The 24656-nt window shown below is 46.2% G+C and overlaps 1 protein-coding gene across 1 annotated transcript; it reads right to left on the bottom strand.

Annotated features, from left to right (window-relative positions):
* Positions 1–28: 28 nt before the first annotated feature.
* Positions 29–23880, bottom strand: LOC104145827 (solute carrier family 23 member 1). Its single transcript, XM_009677577.2, has 13 exons — positions 23548–23880; positions 20580–20726; positions 19027–19184; positions 15260–15419; positions 13457–13638; positions 9645–9765; positions 8908–9064; positions 8391–8644; positions 4955–5119; positions 4026–4134; positions 2849–2944; positions 1119–1424; positions 29–1019 (listed from the first exon to the last, which is right to left on the bottom strand). Exons 1-12 carry the CDS (start codon positions 23599–23601, stop codon positions 1156–1158), a joined length of 1872 nt encoding a protein of 623 aa, XP_009675872.1. The 5' UTR covers positions 23602–23880; the 3' UTR covers positions 29–1019; positions 1119–1155.
* Positions 23881–24656: the final 776 nt, after the last annotated feature.

The following is a 24656-nucleotide window of genomic DNA, read 5'->3' as shown; positions in this document are numbered from 1 at the left end:
GCTCATTATAACAATCACGCTGGGAAATATCATTGCAGTGTATATTTTATTTGATTTTCTCCAAAAATAACTCAATATAAATCTCAAGGAGGGAAACACAAGCCTATGATACAGCAACAATGTTATTACATGTCACCAGCAACCCGTACCACGTACAATCACACACACATATGGCCATATTGATGGTAGACTGATGGTACCATCCACTGATGGTAGAAAGGAGGAAGAATCTGCAAACTGGCTTCCAGAGAAGTGGTTCTCACTGTACAACCACCACACCAGGCCAAACAGTTACAGTGCGGACATACAGGACTTAGTAGTAGCACAGATACATCAGACTGTGAGCAGAAGAGTTTTCTCCTTCATCTTTGATGAAAATTCCTTTGTCGCTCTAGGATGCGGTCTCCTGGGAAAGCCAGTTACCCTGAGCCTGCCCCCAGCAGCCCTAGCCAGGGTTCATTTCAGTGAAGTTCATTATTTCTGTGAGGTCAATAGCATAAGTAAGGTCCCTAGATTCCCTCTGCAGTCAAAGGAGGGAGAGGAATCTTCAGAAGACAATTCAGCCCATTAGTTTCAGGCACCTCTCTTACAGCAGCATTCATTTGTCCTTTTTAAAAATGTCGTGGGAACGAGATGAATCACAACCTAGAGGTGCCCACTTCTTTCCTTTGATCAGAAGAGGTGCAAACTACAAGCTGAGGTAAACATTGCTGCTGCAGATCTTTAGGGTCGAGGGGACGAGCCTCAGCCCAAGGGATGCCTGAGAGCAGGAGAGGCCCCATGTCGGGGTGCCTCCTGGTCTTGGCCCCATGAGCCACTGGGGAAGGGGAAAGGAAGGTCTCCGCTTCAGCTAAACAGCTGGCCTTTGGGGACCCTAGGGCTCAGCATAAGGAAGGAAAACAAATGTCCTAGGACTACTTGGGGTTTGGTGTTTTCCAAAGCAAGATTATGGTCTTCCAGGAGGTGGGCAGGCAGCAGCAGAGAGGAGAAAAGTAACTCCCTCAAGGTCACCAGTGGCACTGGGAAGAGAAAGACACATTATCAGCTATTCTGCTCCAGCCTCTGACAGCCACCACCTAAGGCTCAAATGATGGGGGCTGCAGACACAATTTTCAGACCTCTGCTTCAGAGATGAGTTCAGCTTCAGGCCAGGGCTTATATCTTTGTATCGGCACCTATCTCAGGGTCTCCTTCCAAGCTTGCCTTAGCACTGCTTTCCTCTTCAGCAGCCTTTGGTTCATCCGTTCTCTTGTCTCCAGGTGGTCTTTTGGGGCAAGCAGGGAGATACTGAAACCAAGAGACAGCACAGTATTTGGTGCCTATCCCAAAGGGAAGATCATAGACATTGGAAACAAGCTGAGAGTTGTCCCCCTCTTCCTTCTGGCTTTGCTTCCATGCCAAGAGTCCTCGTTCCTCCTGCGTTCCTGCAAAAGAGAAAAGGAGAAAATCATTGTGTAGAAAACATTGAAATAGGTGTACCAAACATAAGACTGCTTTGTGTGCTTTACACCCACTCCCTGTATCCCTGCAGACCCAGTACAGCGTATAGACCCTTAAACCCTTCTGGCTTCAAAGCTCTTTACAAAGATTACCGCCTGTTAGACTGCTTTTCTTTCAGCTCCAGCTTCCCTATCAGCAGTCTCCTCCACTGCTTTTCACATGGATCAAGCATACAGCAACAGGTTTTCACAAGCAATGGGGGAAATCCAAGAATTATTTGAAAGAAGCCACAAAGTGTTAGAAAAACAAGGCTGGATGGTAACTGCTGAGTTACTGTGGAGTGGGTGAAACAAGATTTAACTAGCAATTATTAGTTACAGGTGTTTACATTGGCCAAGACATTGGTAAGTGCCTTTAATCATTGGCAGCAGCTAAGTCCTTCCTGGGGAAGGGAGTGAGGACACCTGTAAATACTACCTGGAAGAACTGAGTACTGAGGGTTGCAAGAAAATTAGAGAGGTGAAAGGAGGCTGGCTTTTCAAGAAGGTTGAGATGGAACAGCAGAAGAATCTAGTCAATGGTATCTCCTTCCTGCTATTTTTTTCTGCTGCAGAAATAGGGGTTTTCCCTCTCTTATTCTTATTCTGTCTCTCCCCAAGCTTGATCTCTGCTGGTGGTGAGTACCAGCAGCAGGTGCTATATCCCATCTATGGCTATGAGGCTTTCCTGGTGCTTTCCACCCCTGTGGCACTAGGGCAACCTCAGTTTTAGTAGCTCTCATAAGCAGGCACACATCAGCACTTCTCCTGCAACCAGGCAAGAATATATTTTTTTCCATCTCATGTTTCCCAAGGTTCCAAAACACTTTCTGAAATCCCAGGACAACACTGAGACCATCTGAGGATTTCTAGGGAGAAGAGGGGGAAAATAAGCTGATGAAAGGGAAAAGATGGAGGGGGGGAAAAAAAAAACACTTCAAAATGAAAGTGGTTGTGTTGTGCCTGATCCGAGGTCAGAATTTGAGTATGTCCCACCAGCAGGTAAGGGTCCTTTCCTCCAGTTGCCTCTCTCTCTTTTCAACCAACAACATGACTTTAGGTTGTTATTTTCTCTCAAAGATGATATTGCAAATAAACTTTTCTTCAGATCAGGCTGTTCCTGAAAAATTAGTTTTTGATGAACTGCTGTTTTTTCAGACAGAGACCATTTCAGTGATGGCTTTCCCATGTCTCCTGTTCTTCACCCCTTTTGGAGGAGTTCAGGGATGTGGTGTTTCATGATTGCTAGCACAACTCCTATCCACAGAGCTGATCCAGTAGCAATGAAGACCGAAAAAAAAAAAAATACTAGGCAACAAACCCTAGGGCAGGCAGAGCCTAGTAGCTTAGCTCTTTTCAACAAATCCTACCTGGAATGGTGTTATCAAGGAGAAACCCCAGGAATCCACCCACAAACATGCCAGTGGTGAGAAGCACTTGTATCACTTGGTCCAGCTGGATGATTCCTAGCAGAAAAACAGCCTTGAGTAGTGATGCAGAGAGACACAGGCTTGCCCAGCAACATAGCCAGTGCCAAGAGGCTGCAAGCTGCCTGCCTGTTAAGACAAGACTTACAAATCTCAAAGCAGAGCCTAGCTTTTTGGCAATGCAAGGGAGATTGGTCCTTCCTGCTAATTTCAAACCTGCAGTTTTATTCTGCATAATTATGCATTGACCCAGCTGCCAGTGGGCAGGAGATGATTCACAAATGCATTAAGAGCCTGTCTACGCTGCAAGTCATCACAGCACTGTCTCAGGAAAAAACCTTCTGCTCCAAACAGGTTCTGCACCTCCATGATGTAATGCCAAGCAGTTCCTTACAAACATGCTAGCTTCAGTCCCTAAATGAGTATAAATTTATTTAGCATGGAGTTTCACCTTAAGTTAATCAGGTGTGCTGCTTTTCTGCAAGGGCTGATAGGCATGAGCAAAATAGCCCAATGACACAGAGGATCTGATAGAGCACCTACAGCACATCTGATTTCTGGCCCAGCTCTCTCATCACCCCAGCATGCCATATATACCTTACCAGAGGACCATGTGGCCTTCATGACAGAGACATTATCACTAGAGATACAATGAGGGGTTAACTGTTCTAGGACTAGAAATTTCAATGAACTTAACTTGATGAATTCATCAGCAGATGAGTCTGCTTGTGCATTTTGGAAACACAAAGTTTTCTTGCATGTGAGCGTGTAAGAAAGCCTCCTCCATGGAGATCTTGAACAGGATTCAGCCCTGGGCTGTTTTCCTGCCCAAGGCCTCACACTGGAGCCTGTCCTGGGAAAGTGTTCACAGCCATCCTCAGCCCATCGGGAACCTGGCACGGTCCAGGCGCCAATCGGTAGCAGATTTCCACCCCAGAGCTCTGCAGGAGAGCAGAGCGCAAGAACAACACACCCCCAAAGCAACAGGCAATAGTCAAAGCACAGGCTTCAGGGTTTTATTTGGAAAACTGCATTTTGAAAGATTTCTCAGGATCAGCCTTTGCTTCAGTTTTATACTACAGAAAACGGTTCTAAAACGCGATGTGATTTCACTTCTTACCTGTTTCCAGCAGTCCACTATTTTTGCTTGCCCAGGTGGGAATTGTGAGGCCAGCAAATACAGCAAACCCAAAGATAAAGATGTTTCTGGAGGAGTTCATATCTGTATACTGCACAGAGAAATTGTAGACGTTACTACTTGCTCTTTAGAACGACCATAATGTGTTTTAGTGAGACTTTCTTGGATGCGTGTACAAATACAAAGCCGATGACAGGTGCTACAACAGAAAGTTGTACTTAAAGCTGAATCAAAATTAGCAAATGCTTTCAGAAATGTGTATGCATATACTAGCAATTATATAGGGCAGTTACAGTTAGATGGCAAAGCACGCCATGGTCTCCGTTTTACTGATGGGGAAACTGAGGCACTGGAAGAAGATGGGATTCACCCACTATCACTGAGCAAACCATTGGGCAAGCTGGAAGTGAAACTTGTTTACCTGAGCCCCATTCCTGGCTTGTGTCCTCTGGTTGAAGGTGCCCTCCCCTAAACAGACATGTGCAACAACACAGCCTGGGTGACACCCATACCATAGGATATAGCGAAAAATCAGTCATACAGGCAGTGGTAACAGCTTCCCCCTTGCTGATAACAGCTTGCTTCAGACAAACCATGAGAAGGGGCTGAAAATAACCCCCCCCCCCAGGGAAATCACTCCATGCATTAATGAAGCTGGGGGAGCAGCCCTGATCTGCTGGGTTGTCAGTAACATCACTACCTGGAGCGGCAGCAAGCTCTGCCCCGACCAGGAACCCCTCTGTGGTTTAGCCCTTTGAACCTATTGTGTCCTCAGCATCTCCCAAGGAGCTGCCAACACAAATGTTTGCATTTGCTGCAACTTGCTTATATCTGACTCAGCTTGATAAGAACCTGATTTTGAATCAAAGTCCCCTTCCTTGAGGATGAAGTGGTGTTCACCCAGCTGTTACCTGCAAATTGGAAACTCCCACCGCCGTGATAACTCCAAACATCACCAGGAACATTCCTCCAATCACAGGGGTAGGTATGCTGGCAAACATAGCACCGACTTTCCCAAAAAGGCCGCTCAGGAGCATGGCGCAGCCACCAGCAACTATCACCATTCGGCTCCCTACCTGGGGCAAGAGGAAGAGGACACAGTGTCATGTGTACGGTACAAGGAGGTGGAGGATGGATGTGCACACTCAGCAGGCACTCGTTGCACCTCAGATAAAGCACTTAATTGCACTTTCAGCTCCAAGGTTCAGATACAGCCTTGGGTGTTCTAGCTGAGATGTCCTCGCTGCATGGGAAGCATCTGTATTTGCAGACTGGCAAAGAGTTATTACAAAAGCCACCCTGAGAACAATCACAGATCCACACCCATTCATTTCCTGTCATCCTCTTTCCTACCATTGTCAAGGACTTGAACAGTTTGCTGCTAAACAAAAGTTCATCATTAAACTAAGAGTGCAATAACCCCCGCATATGGCTTTGCTCTTGCTCCAGCCTAGAAATGTCTCAGTATACCCACAAGCTGGGGCTGCAACTACCCACTTAATTCTTTGGACAATATTGCCACTAGGGTTTAGATTTCCATCTACAAAGGGGTTTCAGCCAGGTGTCTGGCACCGCGGCCTCCATTTCCTCAGGAACAAGAATTGGGAGAGCAGAGCTGGCCAGGTGAGTTGTTTAGATCCCTAGCTCCTGGATCTGGTATATCCTTTCTATATTCAACAAATGGCTAACAAGACGTGGGGAAGTCCTTTGGTCTGTCCTTAACTGCCATCATCCATCTAGCTTCAGTGAAACCAGTTTTGTCTCATTTTTCCCCTAGGGAGAGCCAAGGGGCCTTTCCTTTGTCAGGCGCTACAACAAAGATGGGATGAATCACCAAATCGTGCCTCTTGTGCAGATCTGCTAGAGTATGTGAACAGGAAGAAAAGAGTATCTGCAAAAACTAAGGGATTAAAGAGACATTTAGAGGTTATGGAAATTAAAATAAAAAAAAAAACAGCAATATTTATTAGACTTTCAATCCAAGATCTGTCTTGCCACATCAAAACTTGGAAGGCTTAAAGAATCATGCTAAGATTTAAAATGCTCACGTCTTACGCAGAGGAATTCTGTAATCCTCTGCAAACATTTTGTAATTCAATTAATTATTTTAATCTTTCCTTGCAAATATCTGAAGAATGTCATATTTCCAGCAAGGGCTTTTTGCCAACACTTTCAACAAAAACATTTCCAGTAACTAGTAGTGTCCCTTTTTGAATATTTATTGATTATAAAAGATAAATGAATAAGATTTTGTGGGGAATTTCAAAATAAAATCATACATACATTTCCCTTTGCTGTCGGGTATGCTTTTTGTATTCCTTGACTTTAAAGCTTAGGACATTGTTGCTATCAAAAGTGTAATTTAATAAAAGCCAAAAGATCTATTTGTTCCAGGATTAAAATGAAGTTTAAGATCCTTGATTTGCCAAAATGATGAATTACTTGGTACATGGAGCTGACCTTAAAGGCAAATTAACTAATCCACTGATATCACAATTGAGAGCATATGATTTTAAAGCCTGTAGGTTAGAGTTTGTTTCAATTATGTCAGGAAAATAAGAAATTCAGTTCTCTTAAGGCAGAAGAAGTGCAGTTTGCTACTGCATATATGGCAATTCTGAGGCCTTTACTGCTCTTTAAAATTCTCATCTATTTTCTTGAAAATGAGAGCTCAGTATTGGCATGCTGGGCTTGATCCACTAACTTAAGCACGGGTGTCTGGTACCACTTAAGAGGTTATATCTTGGCAGCTTCTGGCAGCTTCTCCTTTGCTTTGCCTGCCAGCTGTGTAGGTATCTGAGATACCTGAAGACATTTCAAACGGTGCTGGACATCTTTATTCAATCAGGGAAACGCATCCCTTGTATTTCCATTTGTTATGGAAAGATGCATTTCCCATGCAAATCCAAATGCAATTAAATCTGCCTTGTGCTCTCAGCATTCCCATCTATACCAGCCAGAGTCTTTTGAAATGAGGCTGTGCATTTTCTGGACCTTTAAGTATGAATGAGTAACTTTTCCAGAGGTGGGATCTCAGGGAAACACCTCCCTTAAAACAGAAAGGATGGCATGTCTACCTGAAGGACGTAGAGGACACAGGACGAAGAGATTGATCTGATAATTATGAGCCTTGGGCGCTTTTCCACTGTGCTTACATCCTGTATACATACAATGTATGCCGCAAACTACTTGTCTTGAAACAAGGAGCTCAGGCACATGGTCAATATGTACTGACCACATAGCAACAAGGTACATGGGGTGAGGGACTAAACTGGCCCCCATGCAGACATCCAGGCAACCTCCTCTGCCAGAAACAACCACCTCACTCAAACATTGAAGGCTCAGTCTGTGAAAAATGGTTATAATGAGTGAGGTTTATAAAATCCCATGAAATCAGCCATATTATAGAGTGGGAGCCATAAATCAATTTCTGCATTTATTTACTTTCTTGCAGCTCTGCTGACGTGACATAGCTTATTTGACAATGATTTAAAAATGTTTTCTGGTTGGCTGCTGTATTCTGGTTGCTGCTATAAAGCTTAGTGAAAATCTATGATCTGATTGTCAAGCTTATCTCTAGAAATTTCATTCCCTTATAAGAGCAATAAGATACTGAAGGGATTCCGGAAACTTTATAGAGAGGTAAAAACATAAACCTTTACCATCATGTTTTATAAGTCCAAAGAAACAGTCTACCTTTCTCATCACTGGGTTATAAAAATGTGGAATTTGAAGTCCTAATAAAGATTTCTTAGATTTCTCCTTTTTTTTCCCCTTTCCCTTGTTTTTTTCCCTTCCTTTCCCTTCCCTTCCCTTCCCTTCCCTTCCCTTCCCTTCCCTTCCCTTCCCTTCCCTTCTCTTTTTTTCTTTTTTCTTTTCTTTTTTCTTGTCTTGTATATATTCAGGAAAATAGATATATAGGTAGATGGACACATAGGCAGGTGGACAGACAAATAACTTTGATAAATTTAGTTCTCAGGAAGTTCCCAGATTAGCTCACAGCGTAACGTCCTCTCTTTGGTCTTACAAACCAGGTGCTGTGAGTAACAGCAGTGTGTACCTCTCCCATATTCAAATCATATGCGGTGAAAGAGCAGGAAAGACTGCCTATGTTACATGATTTGGACAGTCTGGCTGAGATGGTCACCAAGAGCCCGTGGGCAACAAGCACATTTGTTTCACGTAATGTGTCTGGCAAGAGCTGGGCTAAGATCAGTTCCCAGGTCCAGCACATATTCCGGGTGGATAACATGCTTCTAAATACATCCTCAGGACATATCTCTGAGCGGGCTATGACATTCCTTGGCCGGTGGCATGACGCGGCCACCTCGCTGCAGCAAAACTCACCTTGGTGATGCCCAGGGCGCCCACATTCTCGCTGTAGGAGGTGGTGCCATTCCCGGTCCCCCAGGCACCAGCCAGAAGGCAGCCGATGCCTTCCACCCCAATCCCGCGGTTGATGGCGTGCTTTGGCGGTGGCGGAGCGCCCGACAGGCGGGCGCACGCATAGTAATCGCCCAGCGATTCCAGCATGGAAGAAATCACCCCAGCTATGATGCCAAATATCCCAGCCAGGCTGACGGTTGGGACTCCCCACTGACCTGCAAAGAAAGAGCTCAATTTAGAGTCAGTGACATCTCGTTTGCTCTGAAACCTACTGATGGATAAAGCAGCGGTGGCACTTGCAAGCGTTTTGCCTCATCAGCCAGCCCAGGCCCAGCTGGGCTGCTCAGGGTCCTTTCACCTCCCCACACTGCCTGTAAGCAAGGGCACAAGCCAGTGAGGCTCCCAGCAGCAGGAGCAGCGGGAGCAGTGAGAGCAGTGGGAGCAGCAGGTCACGGGGCAGAGGTGGGCGCCACGCTACCTGGGTAGGGGAACCGGAACCAGGGAGCCTGAGACAGGACGTCCCCTCGCGTGTCAGTCCGAGCCAGGTGGCCATATCCTGCAGGGTCCGCGGGGAGCACGTCGGTCACCGTGAGCACATAGCAGAGCAGCCAGCTCAGGGAGAGCCCCAGCAGCACCTGTCCGTCACATTCGACAGGGGCGTCCCATTAGGGCACAGCCACATCTCCAGCAAGCCGGTAGGGTCACACAGGGCGGTACGTGGTTGGTCTGGGGCAGGGTGTCTCCCAGTCTGGCCTCCTCCCCATATGTGTGTGTGCATGTGGCATGGGAAAAGAGTGCCAGAAGGGTGCTCCCGTGTCCCGGTGGCGCGGACTCCCTCCCACCTACGGGGCAGTGGTACCTTCTTGCCCTCTGCACCCTCCTCTGCAAAGAGCAGTCCTGGGGGCAGGTACATTGGGCAATTGAAGAAGGCTCAGCTGCATTTGGGAAGTGTTTTCTTTCTGATTATCCAGACAATGAAATAAAGGACCAGAGAAAGTAGGGATCACAGAGACAGCCAGCTCCAGTACACCGAGGTGGTGAGCAGCCTGTCGTTTCTGGGATAAAGATGGCTTTCCAATGCTAAGATGAAACCAAACTGCAACATAGGTGAGACTAGGAAACTCTTACTCTGCTGGAAGTGAGTGGAAGGAGCCTCTGAGCCCAGACACCCTGAACTGCGTTAGCCCAGTCCCTCTACCATCACCAAGAACTTACTGGGAAGATCTGGAAGAGGTAGATCTTGGAGAAGTGGCACTTCTTGCCTTTCTGGTAAGACAGCAATGGCACAGGCACATCTTTCAGGTACTGAGAGAACAGAACTATGAAAGCAATAGTCCTAGACAGAGGGGAAAAGTAGATCATGAGACAAAAAAAAAATCCCCAAAAATCAGGCTCTCGGCACTACAGGGAGGATCCCCACTCTGGCAAGGCTGAAGGGGAACAAGCTTCCCGATATACTCTACCTAGAGTCTTGTTGCGCTTGTAAATGTTTTTTCCCCCTTTTGTTCCAAGATGTACACCACTGCAATGGTAAATCATTGATACCATTGCCAGAAGTTTAAAAATGATGTTGAGTAAATGAAAGACGTGCAAGGTCCAGGTAGGCTTGAACTGCTCTATATAATTCAGATGTACTAGAAATACAGGATTTGTTGATTTCCTGATTTCAAGTGTATTTGTGCTGCTTTTAAGTTGCAAAGAGCTCCTACACAGCAAGGAGAAAAAAAAGAGGAAGTCACAGGGTCTCGTTTCACATCGCAAGGGGGCATGGACTCACATTGATTTGGCTGTGCAAGTTCCTGCTTTGAAAGAAAAAAAGTGTGGCAGGACAGTGGTGCCGCGCGTTGTGCCCTGCTGCCCTCCCTAATGCTGGGGTCTCGTTCAGCGAGTACGAAACGGTGCCCAAGTGCTCCTGTCTGCAGAAGCAGTGGTGCCCACCCTAGGAAGAGCCCTCCAGCGACGCCTTGCAGGGCACAGCTTTCCCGGTCACACACAAAGGGTAGAGCACGGCCGCCCATGCTGCCACAGCTGCACCGTAGATGGGTTGTCCAAGGTAGTGGTGCCCCTATTTGCCCCCAGCAGGCCACGAGGCTCGTTCTTGTAGAAGTGGCTACAAGGCGCAGCTCCTCTCCTGCCCTGGCAATGGGGCTGAACCTCCTGGAAACCCCAGTGCAGGGCTGCATGACCACAGAGCTGGACTTGCCTTGCATACACGGCTGAGCACGTGCTCACAGCAAGCCCTGTCTTCCACCCGTGCTGCTTCGCCCCAGCAAAGACAACCAGGGCCAGTGGCAGATTAAGCTACTGATTGTGGTATCTGGTGGGAGGCCAGGGACTGGGCACCCTCACAACTGCTAAGCTCCACAGCTTTTATAACAAATCTAAGTTATATACAACAAGCGAATTATTCCAAATAGGATTTGGTGAGAAATGGATTGAATTACATTTAGTAACTTTGCACACTAACGGGAAGAAATGGTAGTTTTCCATGAGTGAAAAGGTGATATGAGCTGTAGGCACAATATGGATACCCAACTTCCCAACCTGTTCCCCACATTTACTCAAGGCCTGGCTATCTGAGGAGTCCAGGACTCCAGAGGACCCCAAAAAAACAGGTCCTCTGCACCACAGGAAGAATGCTAGCAGTGCAAAGGAAACACTAGCCTCACCTCTCTGCAAAGACGTACCACAATATACAGCCAAAGATTATGAATCATCAGTCAAAGCATTGAATGACGACACAGAAAATTCAAGGAGGACCTGCTTTGTGTTCTTTGTTTCTAAAGCAACAGAGCCCAGGTCGGCTGCGTTAGCGCACGTTTTTTTGCGTTTGCATTTACAAAGGGGCTCAGCAGCTTTGTGAATCACTGAGGCACAGTCTTCTATGTTAGGTGGGTGTCACTGCTTATTATTCAGATTGCCTGACATATCCCATTAATAGATGCTATTTTCAGCTAGTTATAATTCTTCCTAACTTTAACAATTCAAGATGAAATTTTCCATGGAAAACATCTGCCTCAGGCCAAATATTTCTGGAGAAATATATCCCAAACCTATTTCCAGTAATAACACTCAGGAAATAGACACAATATGGCCTGTGTTGAGAGGGGATTTTGCCTTGAATAGTGGGAGGGCCTGCCTATGATCTGAAGCAAAGACTTAAGATTCAGTAAGACTTGATCTTACTGAGGGATATTGCTCTTTCTCATGCAAATCTGCTCAAGCATGATCAATCTGTAAAATGATCATTCATTCTAGGTACCAAGTGCTTGGCAGAACCATCTCGGACTTTAGCATTTGCAGCCCATACAGATGCTGAGCTTTTCAAGTGTTTCCAAGCCTCTCCCATCTCCTAGTGATGAACTGTGTATGCACGATCATCAGGGAGCAGATGAGCCCACACTAGCCCAGGTATTCGAGGCAACAGAGGGTTTCGCTTGCCGTGGGTGCTCTGGGATGCTCTGGGATGTGGTGGGGCTGGGTAGCAGGGCTGAAACCACAGGGCTTGTGTCTTCCCCCTTCTCCGTCATGTCTCTCCCCCTTTCCCTATTAGCACCTACACAGCATGGAGGGGGCAGCCTCACAGCGAAAGAGGATACAACTAAGATAACTCAGAGCATAATAATCAGGTTGGGGCAAAGGAGTCTGAGTCATGAAAGAAAGATTGGGATCAGCACGGACAGGAGATGAGACAGAAATGCAAAAGACAGCAGGGTGGCCAGGGTTGAGGGCAGGTGGGGGACTTAGGCTGGAGGACAGGGACTCCACTGATGGCAGATGGGAGCAGCAGGGTTGGGCAAAGAGGTCGAGCAAGGGAGCAAGGTTAGGAGCCAGTGAATGGAGAAGGGAAGCAGAAGGAGGAGGTAGTCCAGACAAGGCTATATATTTTGAAGGGAGAATTCAGCTTGGCTAAGGAAAGAGACCAGGATAAGACATGGAGCTGAAGACTAGGACAACAAGCCAGAGATGCCATGGAAAAAACTATGGTTGGATGGGAAGCCTGGAGGTGCAGACAGGGTTTGAGATCTTAGGGTGCGGGAGAGGAGAGACCAATTAGTGAGGAAGTGGAGGTGGAGAGTAGACTGATCCAGCAGAGCTGGTATCTGAGGCCTAGGACGGGAGGTACAGGGAGGCAGAGCAGACTGGCTGGGCCAGGAGGAGCACAGCTGGGAGCACAACTCCAGCCTGAGGCCTGAGCCAGGGCAGGGAGCATGTATCCTCAAAAGCACACTGCCTCCCAGGGGCTGGAGTCAAACCCGATCCCTGTGACTCCAAAGGCGGCTCTGACACCACTGGCAAACCAATGAGAGTCCATAGGGCGAATAACAAACTAATGTCGTATGCTACCCCAAGCTCAAGTCTACATGATGGATCTGAAAGAGTCAGATCTGCAGATGAACCATATGCAGTGGTATTTCTACTTTTTTAGTTTGTTTCTGAAATGCTAAGGAAATTCTACCACCAATCGTAAGGGCACACACACAGATATCCCTGAAAGAGCACTCTTAATGTTGCAAAGCCACATGTGCACAATGCAGATGTTTCCAGACTCCCCAGGCCCTGCTAGGAGAAAACAATTCCTCCTAATCCTGTGAAAGCAATATATACTGCTATTTTAACTTGGTGAATACCTAACTTCAAGCACTCAACTTTGTCATTTTAAGAATGTCTTTTTAACTTAAATTCTGAGTGTGCGAGCTACCATGTGTAGACAGCTATGATAGAGATTGCCCCAGGAATAACCACAAAAAAGACTTGTTGACTGACCTATGAACTCAGGGTTTTCACAAAATCAGATTTTTTTTAACATCATTTTTGTTTTTTTGTTGCTGGCATTGCTGAAGGCTCTAAGCTCCTGAGAAATAAACTATGCCGTACTGGTGTCTTGCACAAGCCTGTCACATGTTAGTATTCAACAAATAATTCCTCAATCCCTAGAACCCTGCTAGAGGCTATAATATTTGCTTTTATTTTAGAGGTAAATGGTCTGTGTACACGCAGCTTTTCCAAGGGGAAGTGAGACTTACATGAATGATATGCCCCAGTGTTGGCCAGCGTCATCTCCAGCCGAGTCAAAGAGAGGTAGCGCAACCAAGGTGATGGTTGGGGCAATTGTCAGAGGGCCAATGAATCTCATGAGAAATCCAATCAGGCCAGAAAATCCAACAAAGATTTGGAAGCAGGAAGCTACAATGATAGCTCCTTGCACCTGGAAAAAATGGAAGAAAAGGGCAGAGGTTGAAAGGAGCTCCAACTGTTAAGCCTTTTCTTAAATAGGTCAGTGCAAAACGAGTGTGAGAGCCAAGCTCAGCTCCCAGTGTTGGACAGGCATGGAGGCCTCCCGCTGATGACAGCAGGACCTGACTGAGAGTCATGTGTGAAGAAGGGCCACCAAAGTACCAGCACATCAACTCCCCTGGGCTGATGGGTTTGGACCACCCCCAGGCCTGCGTGCCTGGTTACTCGTGTAAGCCATTACCCCTACCAACTCCATGGCAGTGGAGGAGGAGACGCAGGGCTGAGGAGACGAACATACTGATTATGTCCTATTATCTGTTCAAGTTGTCTTTTGGGGGTCGCTAGGAGGTAGGCAGACCTTGAGCGGGTGAACACAATACCATATCTGAGTCCCTTGGGCAGCACATGGCCCACAGAGGAGGATGAGGCTGACTGGGCATTGCAGCACGCTGGTAGGAGATGAGGGCACGTATAGCCAGGCCTCTTTTTTTTGTGTGAGTATCGGTTTCCCCGAGGGAACACATTTATCACTCTGAGCTTCCCTGTGTTTGACATTCACTGTTTAAGTGGTTACGTCCTGAAAGGCGGTTTGCTGCTCACATCAGCTCCAGCTAGGAGACTCAGAGGTGAGGCTCCTCTCTGCCGTCGCAGATGGAGTGATAAGTCCCAGTTTGGGTTGTCTGAGGTGCTGAGCACCTTCCTCTCCCTCTGGCTCTAGAGGAAAGAGAAATACCCCCAGGCTGGGGATAAAGCCCCCAGCCTGAACGGAAAAGGCAGCAATCCCCGTGTGACAGAATAGCATTTACATGTATCCACAAGGATGGTGCTCTGCACTACGCAGCAAAGCCTTCAGGATCCCAGAATGCTTTTCAAGCTCTTTTCAAAGCACCCCAATATATAGATCAACAGAGGCAAATTCAGCCACTTACTCTAATTAGGCAATAGATGTAGAATAAGACAACAAGCTCCCTGACCCTTCCTCCTCTCCTTTGGCCAGCTAACAATACTCTTTCTATCTCTTATTATCTACAGTAAGTTGTGTCCTTTCACTTCTGATTACTAGGTTTCCTGTGCATAGACAGGGTCCCTTCCTCAGAAACAGCTTCTCTCCTTTCCTTCCTCAAGGCCAACCACACTTCATGGCAAAAGGATCTGGCTAGACCAATGGAGACTTTGCAGGGACCATAAATGAACCAAGGACTGTACATCCTGTCCTACACACCTCTGTCCAAGAGCAGCAAAGCACTTGCTTTTCTACTGGAGAATAGATACCAAGAGAGCCACAGCAGGGTGAGGAGCAGGACCACCTGGGGCTGGAGCGCTCTCCGGCACTTACGGCCCTGCCGGAGAAGTTCAGGAACTTTTGTGAAAGCAAGCAGCCCTGATGCAGAACAGCTATCACTAAAAATATAATACAGCTATGCAAATCCCCTGTCATGAACACCTTTAGAGCTGCTTGTAATACAGCCTTCAGTCTGCCCTGACTCAGCAGTCTCTCTTGGGAGGGTCTTCTCCTCAGATCCTTGCCTGCTCATGAACTGTTCAGCATGCTTCTAGAGCTGGTCTTGGCACAGCCTGTCCGCAGGGATTACCTCTCGCATCCGTGTCTGCCAGACTTCAATGAACTCTGGTGAAGAGGCATTCACTCGGGTGGCATTCTGCGTCCAGGCAGGGCACTTCCACTTGGGCAGAGACAGCATGGCCAGGGTGGGAGTCAGGAATGCAAAAGTCCCTCCTTGGATAATAGGCAACCTGGAAGGAACCCAGAGGGAAAAGCTGAAGAGTGTGAATGCTAGGATCTGAGCTCTGAAGGAATGAGAGACATAAAAGTAAAATAAATTGAAAATAAATGAAAAGTCAATCTGCTCTTGGCCTCTGGCAATGTCTTTTGAAATGTTCTGGCAGGGTTCCATCACTGACAATGCCTGGGAATTGTTACCCGTTGCACTCAAGAGTAATGTCAAGTAAAGAGCCCGGGTTCAAACACCAAAAATCGAAAGATACACTGGTTCTGGAGTCAAACTCTGCTAAACTGCTTTAAGGAAAAAAATAGTCTTCCTAATGTGTGATCAGATCATTTGTCTGACCAGGTAACAGAGCCCCATATAATAAAATAACTATGAAAAGAAAAACCTGTAGGAGAAGAGAAGACCAAAGAAGAAAAAGGGTGAAATTCTCAAGAAAAACTTAGCACAGATAAGACTTTTAGGCATAGATCTTGCCAAGATCCAGTTCCTTCCTCTGTTCCCCTCATCTGCCTCAGTTTTCTTCATGGGCTGCTTATAAACACAAGCACAAACACAGGCTACTCCCCACATCATAACCATCTTCAGACTGGGGTTAGAAGTTGGGACTTGGCTTTAGTACGCTGGGTTTTAAGGCTAATTCCTCTGCTCTATTTCTACCAACACTGGAAGGAAAAACTGCATGGGCAAGTCTGAGCTCTCTGGCTTGGGAATTGCTCAGTGCTTCTCGCATGCTGCCCATCTCCTGGCTTAGAGAAACTCTCACTCTTGAAACCCCTCAAGCTAGCAACGAGCTTGCGCCTTCAGCAGCATTCAGAAATGGCTTGGTACAGGGCTTTATACATAGGGATCTGCGCTCCCTTCACTCTTGTGAGCTAAGCCAGACTTCTTATTTCACATATGAAGAAATGGCAACAGAGATATAAAAGGCCCGAATGACTCTTCAAAGCCACTGAAGGCACTAAGCCCACATTTCACTGGAAGTTGTTTGTTGACGAGGCCGTTTCTCTAGGGCGCTTTAGAAACCTGAACCTGTCTGAAGGCTCAGGCTGACACAGCAAGGTCTGAACAAGTCAACGCACCTCAGCTTCGTTCTTTAGGGACCATTCCTGAGAGCAGTCCCCAAAGCAACCTCTCCTTGAGCCAGAAGGAGAGCTCGTGGCACCCGCTTAGAAAACCAGCGGTGGGGTGACCCAGGTGAATACTTCTGCAGAGAATGAACTTCCCTGAACTAGGGGTATTTCCACCATTCCGTGGAACACCCTGGAAAAAAAAAGATGGCATAACTCTAGCAGCACCACTCCTCCCTCGCCTAAAATAAATATTTGTACCACTACACTTACTCATGCCATGTACATCTGAACCATTGTTCAGGACTTTGGCAGTAACTTAGATTTGAATGTCAGTCATCCATGGAGTCACTTATTTATAGCATTCAGTCGAACATGTTGCAGCGCTTCAAAGAATTTTGCTGGGCAAGGCAAAAAACAAACAAAAAGAAAACACAGAAGGCCCAATGCCACCACTGTTGAATTAACAATAGATGTATAGCTCCTGGTGTGTTAGCCCGGAAGGTAGTTTGCAGCCGGTGCTGCTGGTGACATCTTGGGGGGGGGGAGGGGAAGCTGGCTTCTTTCCAGTGGAGTTTGCAAGACAAAATGCTGAAGGTTTAAAGAAGGAAATGTTACGCTCTGATCATCATTATATGATATCTGTGCATGTGCTAAGGGGGCTCACTGTAACGATAAGTGACCTGTGTCTCCTTCAGGACCCTCTTGGATATAGTCTCTCCAGTGACTGTTTGGGACTCATTCATCACTGCTTTTTCATGCTGTATAACATGACTAAGCTGCAGGTTAAAGTCAGTCAGGCTTCTCCCTTGGCTGTTGCTTCTGGAGGGCTGCTCCAGAATTGCGCTTGCTCTCGGTAAGAACCTCCCAATTTCCTATGTTCCTAGCCAGTTCCTATCTATTTGTTCATATGCCAGCTTTGTCTTTTAGCTGAAACAGTTTCTCCCTGCCTGATCCCATCCCTTGCTTTTCCAGTCTAGTTGCTGACTCCAGCCACACCCCTCTGAGCCTCTGTTTTGCCAAGCTAAACAAATCAATCTATCTCACGCAGATTGCTTCTGTAAAATGAATTGTCTCCTTTCCCCATGCCACCTCAATGGCTCTGCTCCGTACCTCTTCTCCTCTGAATTAGTCTTTTTTACACATGGTCATCCTGAACTGTATACAGTGCTTAGCTGAGGGGTACCAAGGGCCACGGATAATAACACTGATGTTTTCCGGGAAAAAACATCCCCTCAACCTTATATTTGCTGTTTTCCTGACTGTGATGTTGGTGGCTCATGGTTGTCAACTACTACAGGGTTTGAGAAAACAGAAAGAGAAAATAAATCTGCTTCCAACTTTCTCCTCAGGCTTAGTTTCCCTTCTTTAGCTATGCCATAGCCTAAGTCCCACCCCTAAGTCCCAGCAGGTAGTGCCTTAACACCTTTAAAATCTGGGCTCAACAGAACCCACTTAAGCTTAATTTGATCTGTTGTTCCTCATTTAGCTATTCAGCTACAGGAAATAACGCTCTCTGCTACTCTTCCATCCTTGGCTAACAGAAAACAGAAGACGTTACAGCTCCCAGGCATTCACAGAGCCATTTGGGAGCATGCCTGGGAGAAATTCCAGATGGAATCACCCAAACAACCACAGATACTAAAGGTCAAGGTCACGCACTCTATCCTGAATGCAATTGAACTGAGAAGAGCCAGAGTCCCTCTCTTTCGTAGCTGGGAAGGGTAGCTGGGCATTTCGTAGCCTGGCCCACATGGCACACATGCAATTTATGAAAAGTGGAGCCCTCTTGGAAGAGAGGTTTGTCTACAGCCATTTCTTATGATGGACAGATACGGAAAAGTTGCAGTGAAGGAAGAAACAGGAAGAATAAAAAGCATTTTGTGAACCTGGGAATCTAGATCTTTGGGGGAACGAGGGTACTTGCAGATATGTTTAGGTACTTCATTTTGTGGGCAGCTCCAAGCTCATCTTCTCACCACTGGCTCTTCAACGGCTCAGCAATGAAGAGGGTTTACCTTGGTTAAGTTCAGACTGTGCCATGAATCCCTGGCATGAGAAGTGGTAATACAAAACTGGATATGCTTGGGAGTGCCTCTCTGAGTTCCTAATGGTGCAGCAGATTGGAGCCAATTTCTCCTATTTACCCCCCCGCCCTAGACTTTCTCACAGAGTCTGTGCTCCCTTGATCCTGGGCCCGGATCAAAAGGCTCCTGCCTCAACTGGAGGATTCCTGGCATACAGAGGAAGAAGATACCGTTTACTGCATGCTTTAATGCTTTACTGTTTTGCATGATAGATTCCTTACTAGACCAATAAAAGGTACATCAGGAGACACAAAAGTCAGAGCACTTAGTCAGCTGATCCTGCAAAGGTATCATGTACAGTGATTTTGGGATGCTTTGGCATAAGCCCTGATTAGCCAAAGGTAGCAGATAGCCTTCGCTGATAGATAAGCTCTACGATAAACTGGTCACTGAACCACTGAGTTGTTGCATCTACAAGAGGTTTTCTCATGTGTCACATTTCTTGCATTTGGCCTACCTGACTCCAAAGAAGACTTGCAGTAGGGTGCAAATCCCTGAGACAAAGAAGATGGTGCTGATCAGGTGGCTCTGGGTGAGGAGGTCATGTTGGAGGCACAGTTCTTTGGAGAGGATCAGAGGGATGGCCACAAGACCTCCCATAGCTGTCAGGAAATGCTAGGAGCCACAAAGAAAAATTAGATGAGGAAGGATGTAGAACTGGCCATGTATTATTACTGGGTCATTGAGGAAAATCTAAAAGCAAACTGTAGACCAGTACTTATGTGATACTAGTATTACTCATGCTCCTCCTTTTTAGCCAGTTTTAATTCTCTGCTAGGAGCTGTTCCAGAGTACCCATGAGAACTGCAATGCCCCCCACTAACTTCACCCACTTTCCACGCTCAAAGACCTTTTGTGGTGTTCTAGACTCCCCAACTAGCTGTCGAAAGGGACCAGTTTATCCACAGCACCTGCAGACAATGCCACTGGGGACTCTCTTCCAGGGAGGTGGAGATGTTCCAGGCAGGGGAAGAGAGCGACCAGGCTAGATGAGTGCAAACGTGAGTTTCAATCCCTCTCTTTTGGACCAGAAAAACTAGAGCTTACCAAACTAGAGCTACCCATTCTTTGCTATCAATCAGTAGCATTTATCTCACCATGTATTTACTTATTCATTTGTGAATAACCTAAAAAATGGATGAGAAGTAATGAAAAAAATCAGGCCCTCTGTTTTTCAAAAGGGTCACAGACATATTTCTACAATGACCTTCAATTAATTACTAAATGTGAAAATAATTTTTCAAACATAATATTGTTTTAAATGTTGACCTTTTTTGTTGCGAACAGCGGATTAATCCAAGGTCATTTTAGTTGTCACTTCCCAGTTCTCATCTAGTAGCACAAGGCTGCAACAGTGGAACTGATAGTGCTTGATAGCTCACAGTACTCATTATATGCATGTTTTATTAAAAGAATGATGGAGATGTGTTCATAAAACCTTCTTTTTATACAGTCTAAATTTGGAATGGCCATTTAAAGAACCAAATAATAAAATGTCCACCAAGCTCAGTCCATTGTTATCTTAATCATCCTGAGGTCTCCCTTCACTGAGGCTCTACACCCAGTGACTTTGCACGGCATTGCTAACTTTGGGTCGTTCAGTGCGCATTGCCCTGGACACAGACCAAACACAGCGTGGGCCTTTCTCATGCTGTCTCTGCTTAGATTTTATTGCAGTGTGACAGCAGAAATTCTGAAGCCTTTAGACATTTGGCTAACTTTAGCAGAGGTATCTCACCTATTCTTATTAACTATTTGGCTCTGACCCTGGGACTCTGTCTTCCCGTTTGCACTTCAAGGGGCACAGTGTAATCATAAGCACAAGGATAACGATCAGTGTTCAGGAGATGGTGGGAAGGACCTGACCTCATGGAGATCTGATCCCACAGGTCTAGTCATGCCTGGAGAATGTAAAGCACTTCCAAATTCAAGTTTCACCCCCATTAACTGGTTGAAAAGCCATTAAACTCCCATCCACCCCCACTTCCTCTGTCTTCTTCCCAGTCTCACCTGAATGCCCAGCAAGATGCACAGATACCAAGGAGGTACATCTGTGACAGTGTATGCCAGCTTGCTGCTGTGGTCCTCTTTCCTGCCTTCCTTTGAGCCCTGGGCAGCGAGATCGGGAAAGGCATGGTAGTGGCTCCCATCTTCACCCTGGAAAGCAGGAGAGAGCGCTCATTAGCCAGAGCCTGGCCCAGTGGGCACCGAGCCACTGCCTCTCCTGTGACCATGCTCCACATCTTGTGGGAACACCTTGCCTGTGGCTTTCAACAAGGCCAGGGTAAAAAAGAACGAGAGGGGGAAATTAAAAGATAGGTTAAAATGCCTATGGAAATTGTTTAAAGGCACATGTGTATCTAGACCAGAAGAGATGTTGGACAGTGTCTCAAATAGCCTCAAAGACATATCTGGAGAAAAATGCATTAGTATCATTTATGTTTATCTGACAATGGAGAAACTGTCTTTAGAAGCAAGAAAGAGTCTGCCACAGGTTAATCCATGAAATGTGCATTGTCCACTATTGTCTGCTGTCCATGGCTGTCCTCCACAAGCAGTGTTTTTGATAAACTATCCTAAAACAAGCAGGCAACAAATAATTACAGACTAGAAGCATGTTTTATATTTTTTTTTCTTCTCTTCAATCTTCTCTTTCTAATCTCCTTACCAAATGCTCTAAAATCTTCCACCTTGATAAATACACCTTCACTTTATCATACTAGAAAACCTCTCTAATCCTGAAGAGCCAGACAAAACACAGTAAAACCAATGATCTTGGAGACCCCATGCCCATTTTGAACACATACAAATCCCTGTGGGTGCGCGCGTGCGTGCACGCGCACACACACACACACGCACACACACGCACACACGCACACACACGCACACACGCACACACACACGAGGAATTGCTCAGGCAGTGGGAGGCTGCTTGGGAAGCCACAGAGTTTTGATCTAAATGCAAAAGCCTATTAAGATCCCAAACTGTTTGTTTCATTGACGCCTCTCCAGCCAGCGAGTCCCCAGCACACCCAGAGCAGAGGACCTTTTCCGGGCTGGGATGCCCGGCTCCGGCAGGCAGTGGCAGAAGCCTGCCTTGCCCTATTCCTTTCCCAGTGGCTGGCAGGAGAAGCCAAAAGAAGTCAGTACCAAACTTCTTTTCTTTGTTCTTCAGTCTTTCCAGAACATATAGATCCCAAAATGCCTAGCAAAGACAGGTATCTGCAGTAACTGTCACGGCCTACCCATCACTGTAGCCAAAAATTAATACTGTAATCAAGAAATAAGGAGGTAAATTCATGTTACATTCAGTTGTGCAGCTTATTAATCCTGGAGGACTGCATCATTTGCCTGAAATCGCCAGGTTTTTAGTGTCTCTCATGGCTGAGTCTCCAAAGCCCCATTTAAGATCACACTGTTAAAAATGCACTACCTAATACCTTTTAAAACACAGCGTATTCACCTAGCCTAGGCAGGCTGGGAGCATTACAGATACTTAAAAACAGACAGGTGAGGGCAGAGTTAATTCAAAGAGAGCTCAGGCATGAATTTAAAGAGCAACAGGCGTTCCCAAATAACTCCCCGTGGAGGCATTTTCATTTCGGAACAAGAGATCCTGAGCTGTGGATTAGCAAAAGTACAAGGTACTTAAGCTTGCCCATGCATGGAGTTTTTGAGGGACAGCTGTTCCTGAACACCACTACGCGTGGATGGATTGTAAGCTAAGAGGGCAGCAGTAAGCACCTTTTCTTGGACAAGCCACCTCCCACCCCGTCTCCTGCAGCAGCTGGTCTCGGCAGAGACAAGTCCCCGCAGCAGCCACCTGGCTTGTGGTGATGTTTCCCAGCCCAGCTATGGCTGCGAGTTCAGGTGTCCAGGTTGTCCTCTGCCTGTTGTCAGGTGCCAGGCGCAGGATCAGGGTCCTCGTCAGTATTTTAAATAAGCACATCATAAGAGCAATAGGAAACTGAACTACTGGAACCACAGGTAGGAGATAATTAAAGTGGTGATTCCCACCTGAGGGAGTTACAAACCTGATCTGACTTATGATGGAAGAGGCAGAAACAGAGACAATAATAACAACAGAAAACCTCTGCATTGCTCTGAGCACTTCTCCGGAGGCTCTACCTGCAGCTGGCCCAGCTCTCCCACTTACAGCATCCCTGTCTCCACCACTTGCAGCAAGCTGGCCAGAAATTATTTGAGAAATGGGCGATATGGGCACCAAGAGGTTAAATGACTCTCCCAAGGCCTCAGTTCTGCATCAAGGCAGGCGGAGGGTTGTAAGACCCCACGTTTTCACCCTTGCTATGGGCATATAAGCAGCTCTTCTCATTTCTAATGAAAGTTGTCTGTGCCCTGAGAAGGGAACAGGGCTGCCATGCCCCACTCCTAGCCCTACGGCTCTGTCACAGCGTGCAGGGTTTCCCATGCACTGCACACCCCTCAACAACATTCATTTGCAGGTGCTTTTATTATCCTGTAACCCTACGGGGTGCTCTCCCCAACTGATCCCCAGATCCCTTCTTCTTCCACCTCTCTGTCAGTTTGCCCCACTAGAAATAGCTCCAGAAGATAAGGAAAGACATTCTTCATCAGTCTCAATTTTACTTTTACTTTTACTTATTAGGATATAAAACCCTCTAACCAGGGACACAGCCACAAGCTCAGTTCCTTTTCAACAGAGATAGATACACTTGCACTGCTGTTCATCTACTCTCTCATTTTTCAAATAATAGAGAGAAAAGAAGCAAAAAAGAGTTCCAAAGAGTAGAAACTACCTCAGGTCTTTAGCAGTAACAAGCATTAGCGAGGAAATTATTCCTCAGATTCCTGCTGATAAGAGCTAAGATAGACATTCACCACCCACAAGCATCCTTGCAGTCAGTTCAAATCCCCTGGCTTTCCCTTTCTCTTCCTTTTGCAAGGCTCACACCAATTTATGCAAGAATTAACCTTCCGAAAAGAGCACACTCACCACGAAGCTGGGGTTATCTAGCCCGTTGAGCTCTTTGTCTGAGGAGGGGGTCATGCCTTCTGCTTGTCTTCACAGACTGCCTTGAAAAAGAAAGACAAAAAGAGGAAAGCCTCCCCAATTGCCACCTGTCCCAGGCAGGACAGCCCTAAAGAAACTGGGTAAGATGTGGAAGCTGGACTTCAGGAGTCCACCACCACTCAGTCCTAGTTATTCATGTGAGCAGTATCACAGAGGCATTTCTTCTCCCTTTGGCTTATATAAGTGACTCCTTTTCTCCAGCTGATTAGAGGACCGGCATTCAGACCAAACTGGAAAGCAGCCCTTCCCTGGGCTGAGTGGATCATTAACTGATGACAGAAAAACTTCCTCCATAGGTAAGGATGCAAGGGGATATCTGAGAGGTGAGACATTTCCCTGTTTTTCTGGCACAGTTTTGAAAGGTCATTATTGATGACCTTCATTATTGATCCAACAGCAACTTGCATTTGCCATGTGGGTTGGGCCTATTTGAAAAGCTTTGTGCTGATCACTAGACAATTCAATTTCTAAATAGTTTCACTTATTCTGCATGTAAATTGCTGTGTATTTTGGCTCAGGTACAAATCTCATCATCTTGTACAATAATCCTATTACAACATGAAAAGAATGAGGATAGCACTGGGAACCTATTTAAGACAGCAACCAATAATCAAGTCGTCAGAAGATGATATCAGAGAGATATAAAAGATATAAATAAGATATTAAAAGTATAAAACCACAGAGTATAGTCCTCACAAGGGTAAGGATCCTAGCTGAATGGAAATAATCAGATGACCTGAGGCACACAGTTTAGTTAGCCTTATCTTAATAAGCTGTAAATAGTGTTAATGCTCCAACAAGTCATTCTAGCCACCCTCCCCAGATTAAGTATTTGCTTAATTTAATTTAATGGCTTCCCAAGGCAGTAAACAGCACAGATCGACTGCAGAGTACTCCTGCAGAGAGGGTCACGCTGACCGCTTACAAACAGTGATCGCTCACTTGGAACGTCTCCTGGTTTCCAGATAGGAAGCAGAATAAGAAAAAAAAGCTCTGTTCCCTATTTATCGTGTAGAGCATTTGTACTCTCA

This window comes from Struthio camelus, chromosome 1 (genome assembly GCF_040807025.1).
Source record: "Struthio camelus isolate bStrCam1 chromosome 1, bStrCam1.hap1, whole genome shotgun sequence".
In the NCBI taxonomy this organism is placed as follows: Eukaryota; Metazoa; Chordata; class Aves; order Struthioniformes; family Struthionidae; genus Struthio; species Struthio camelus.
Note: the sequence above shows the minus strand (reverse complement) of the source record. Positions and strands in the feature narration are given on the sequence as shown.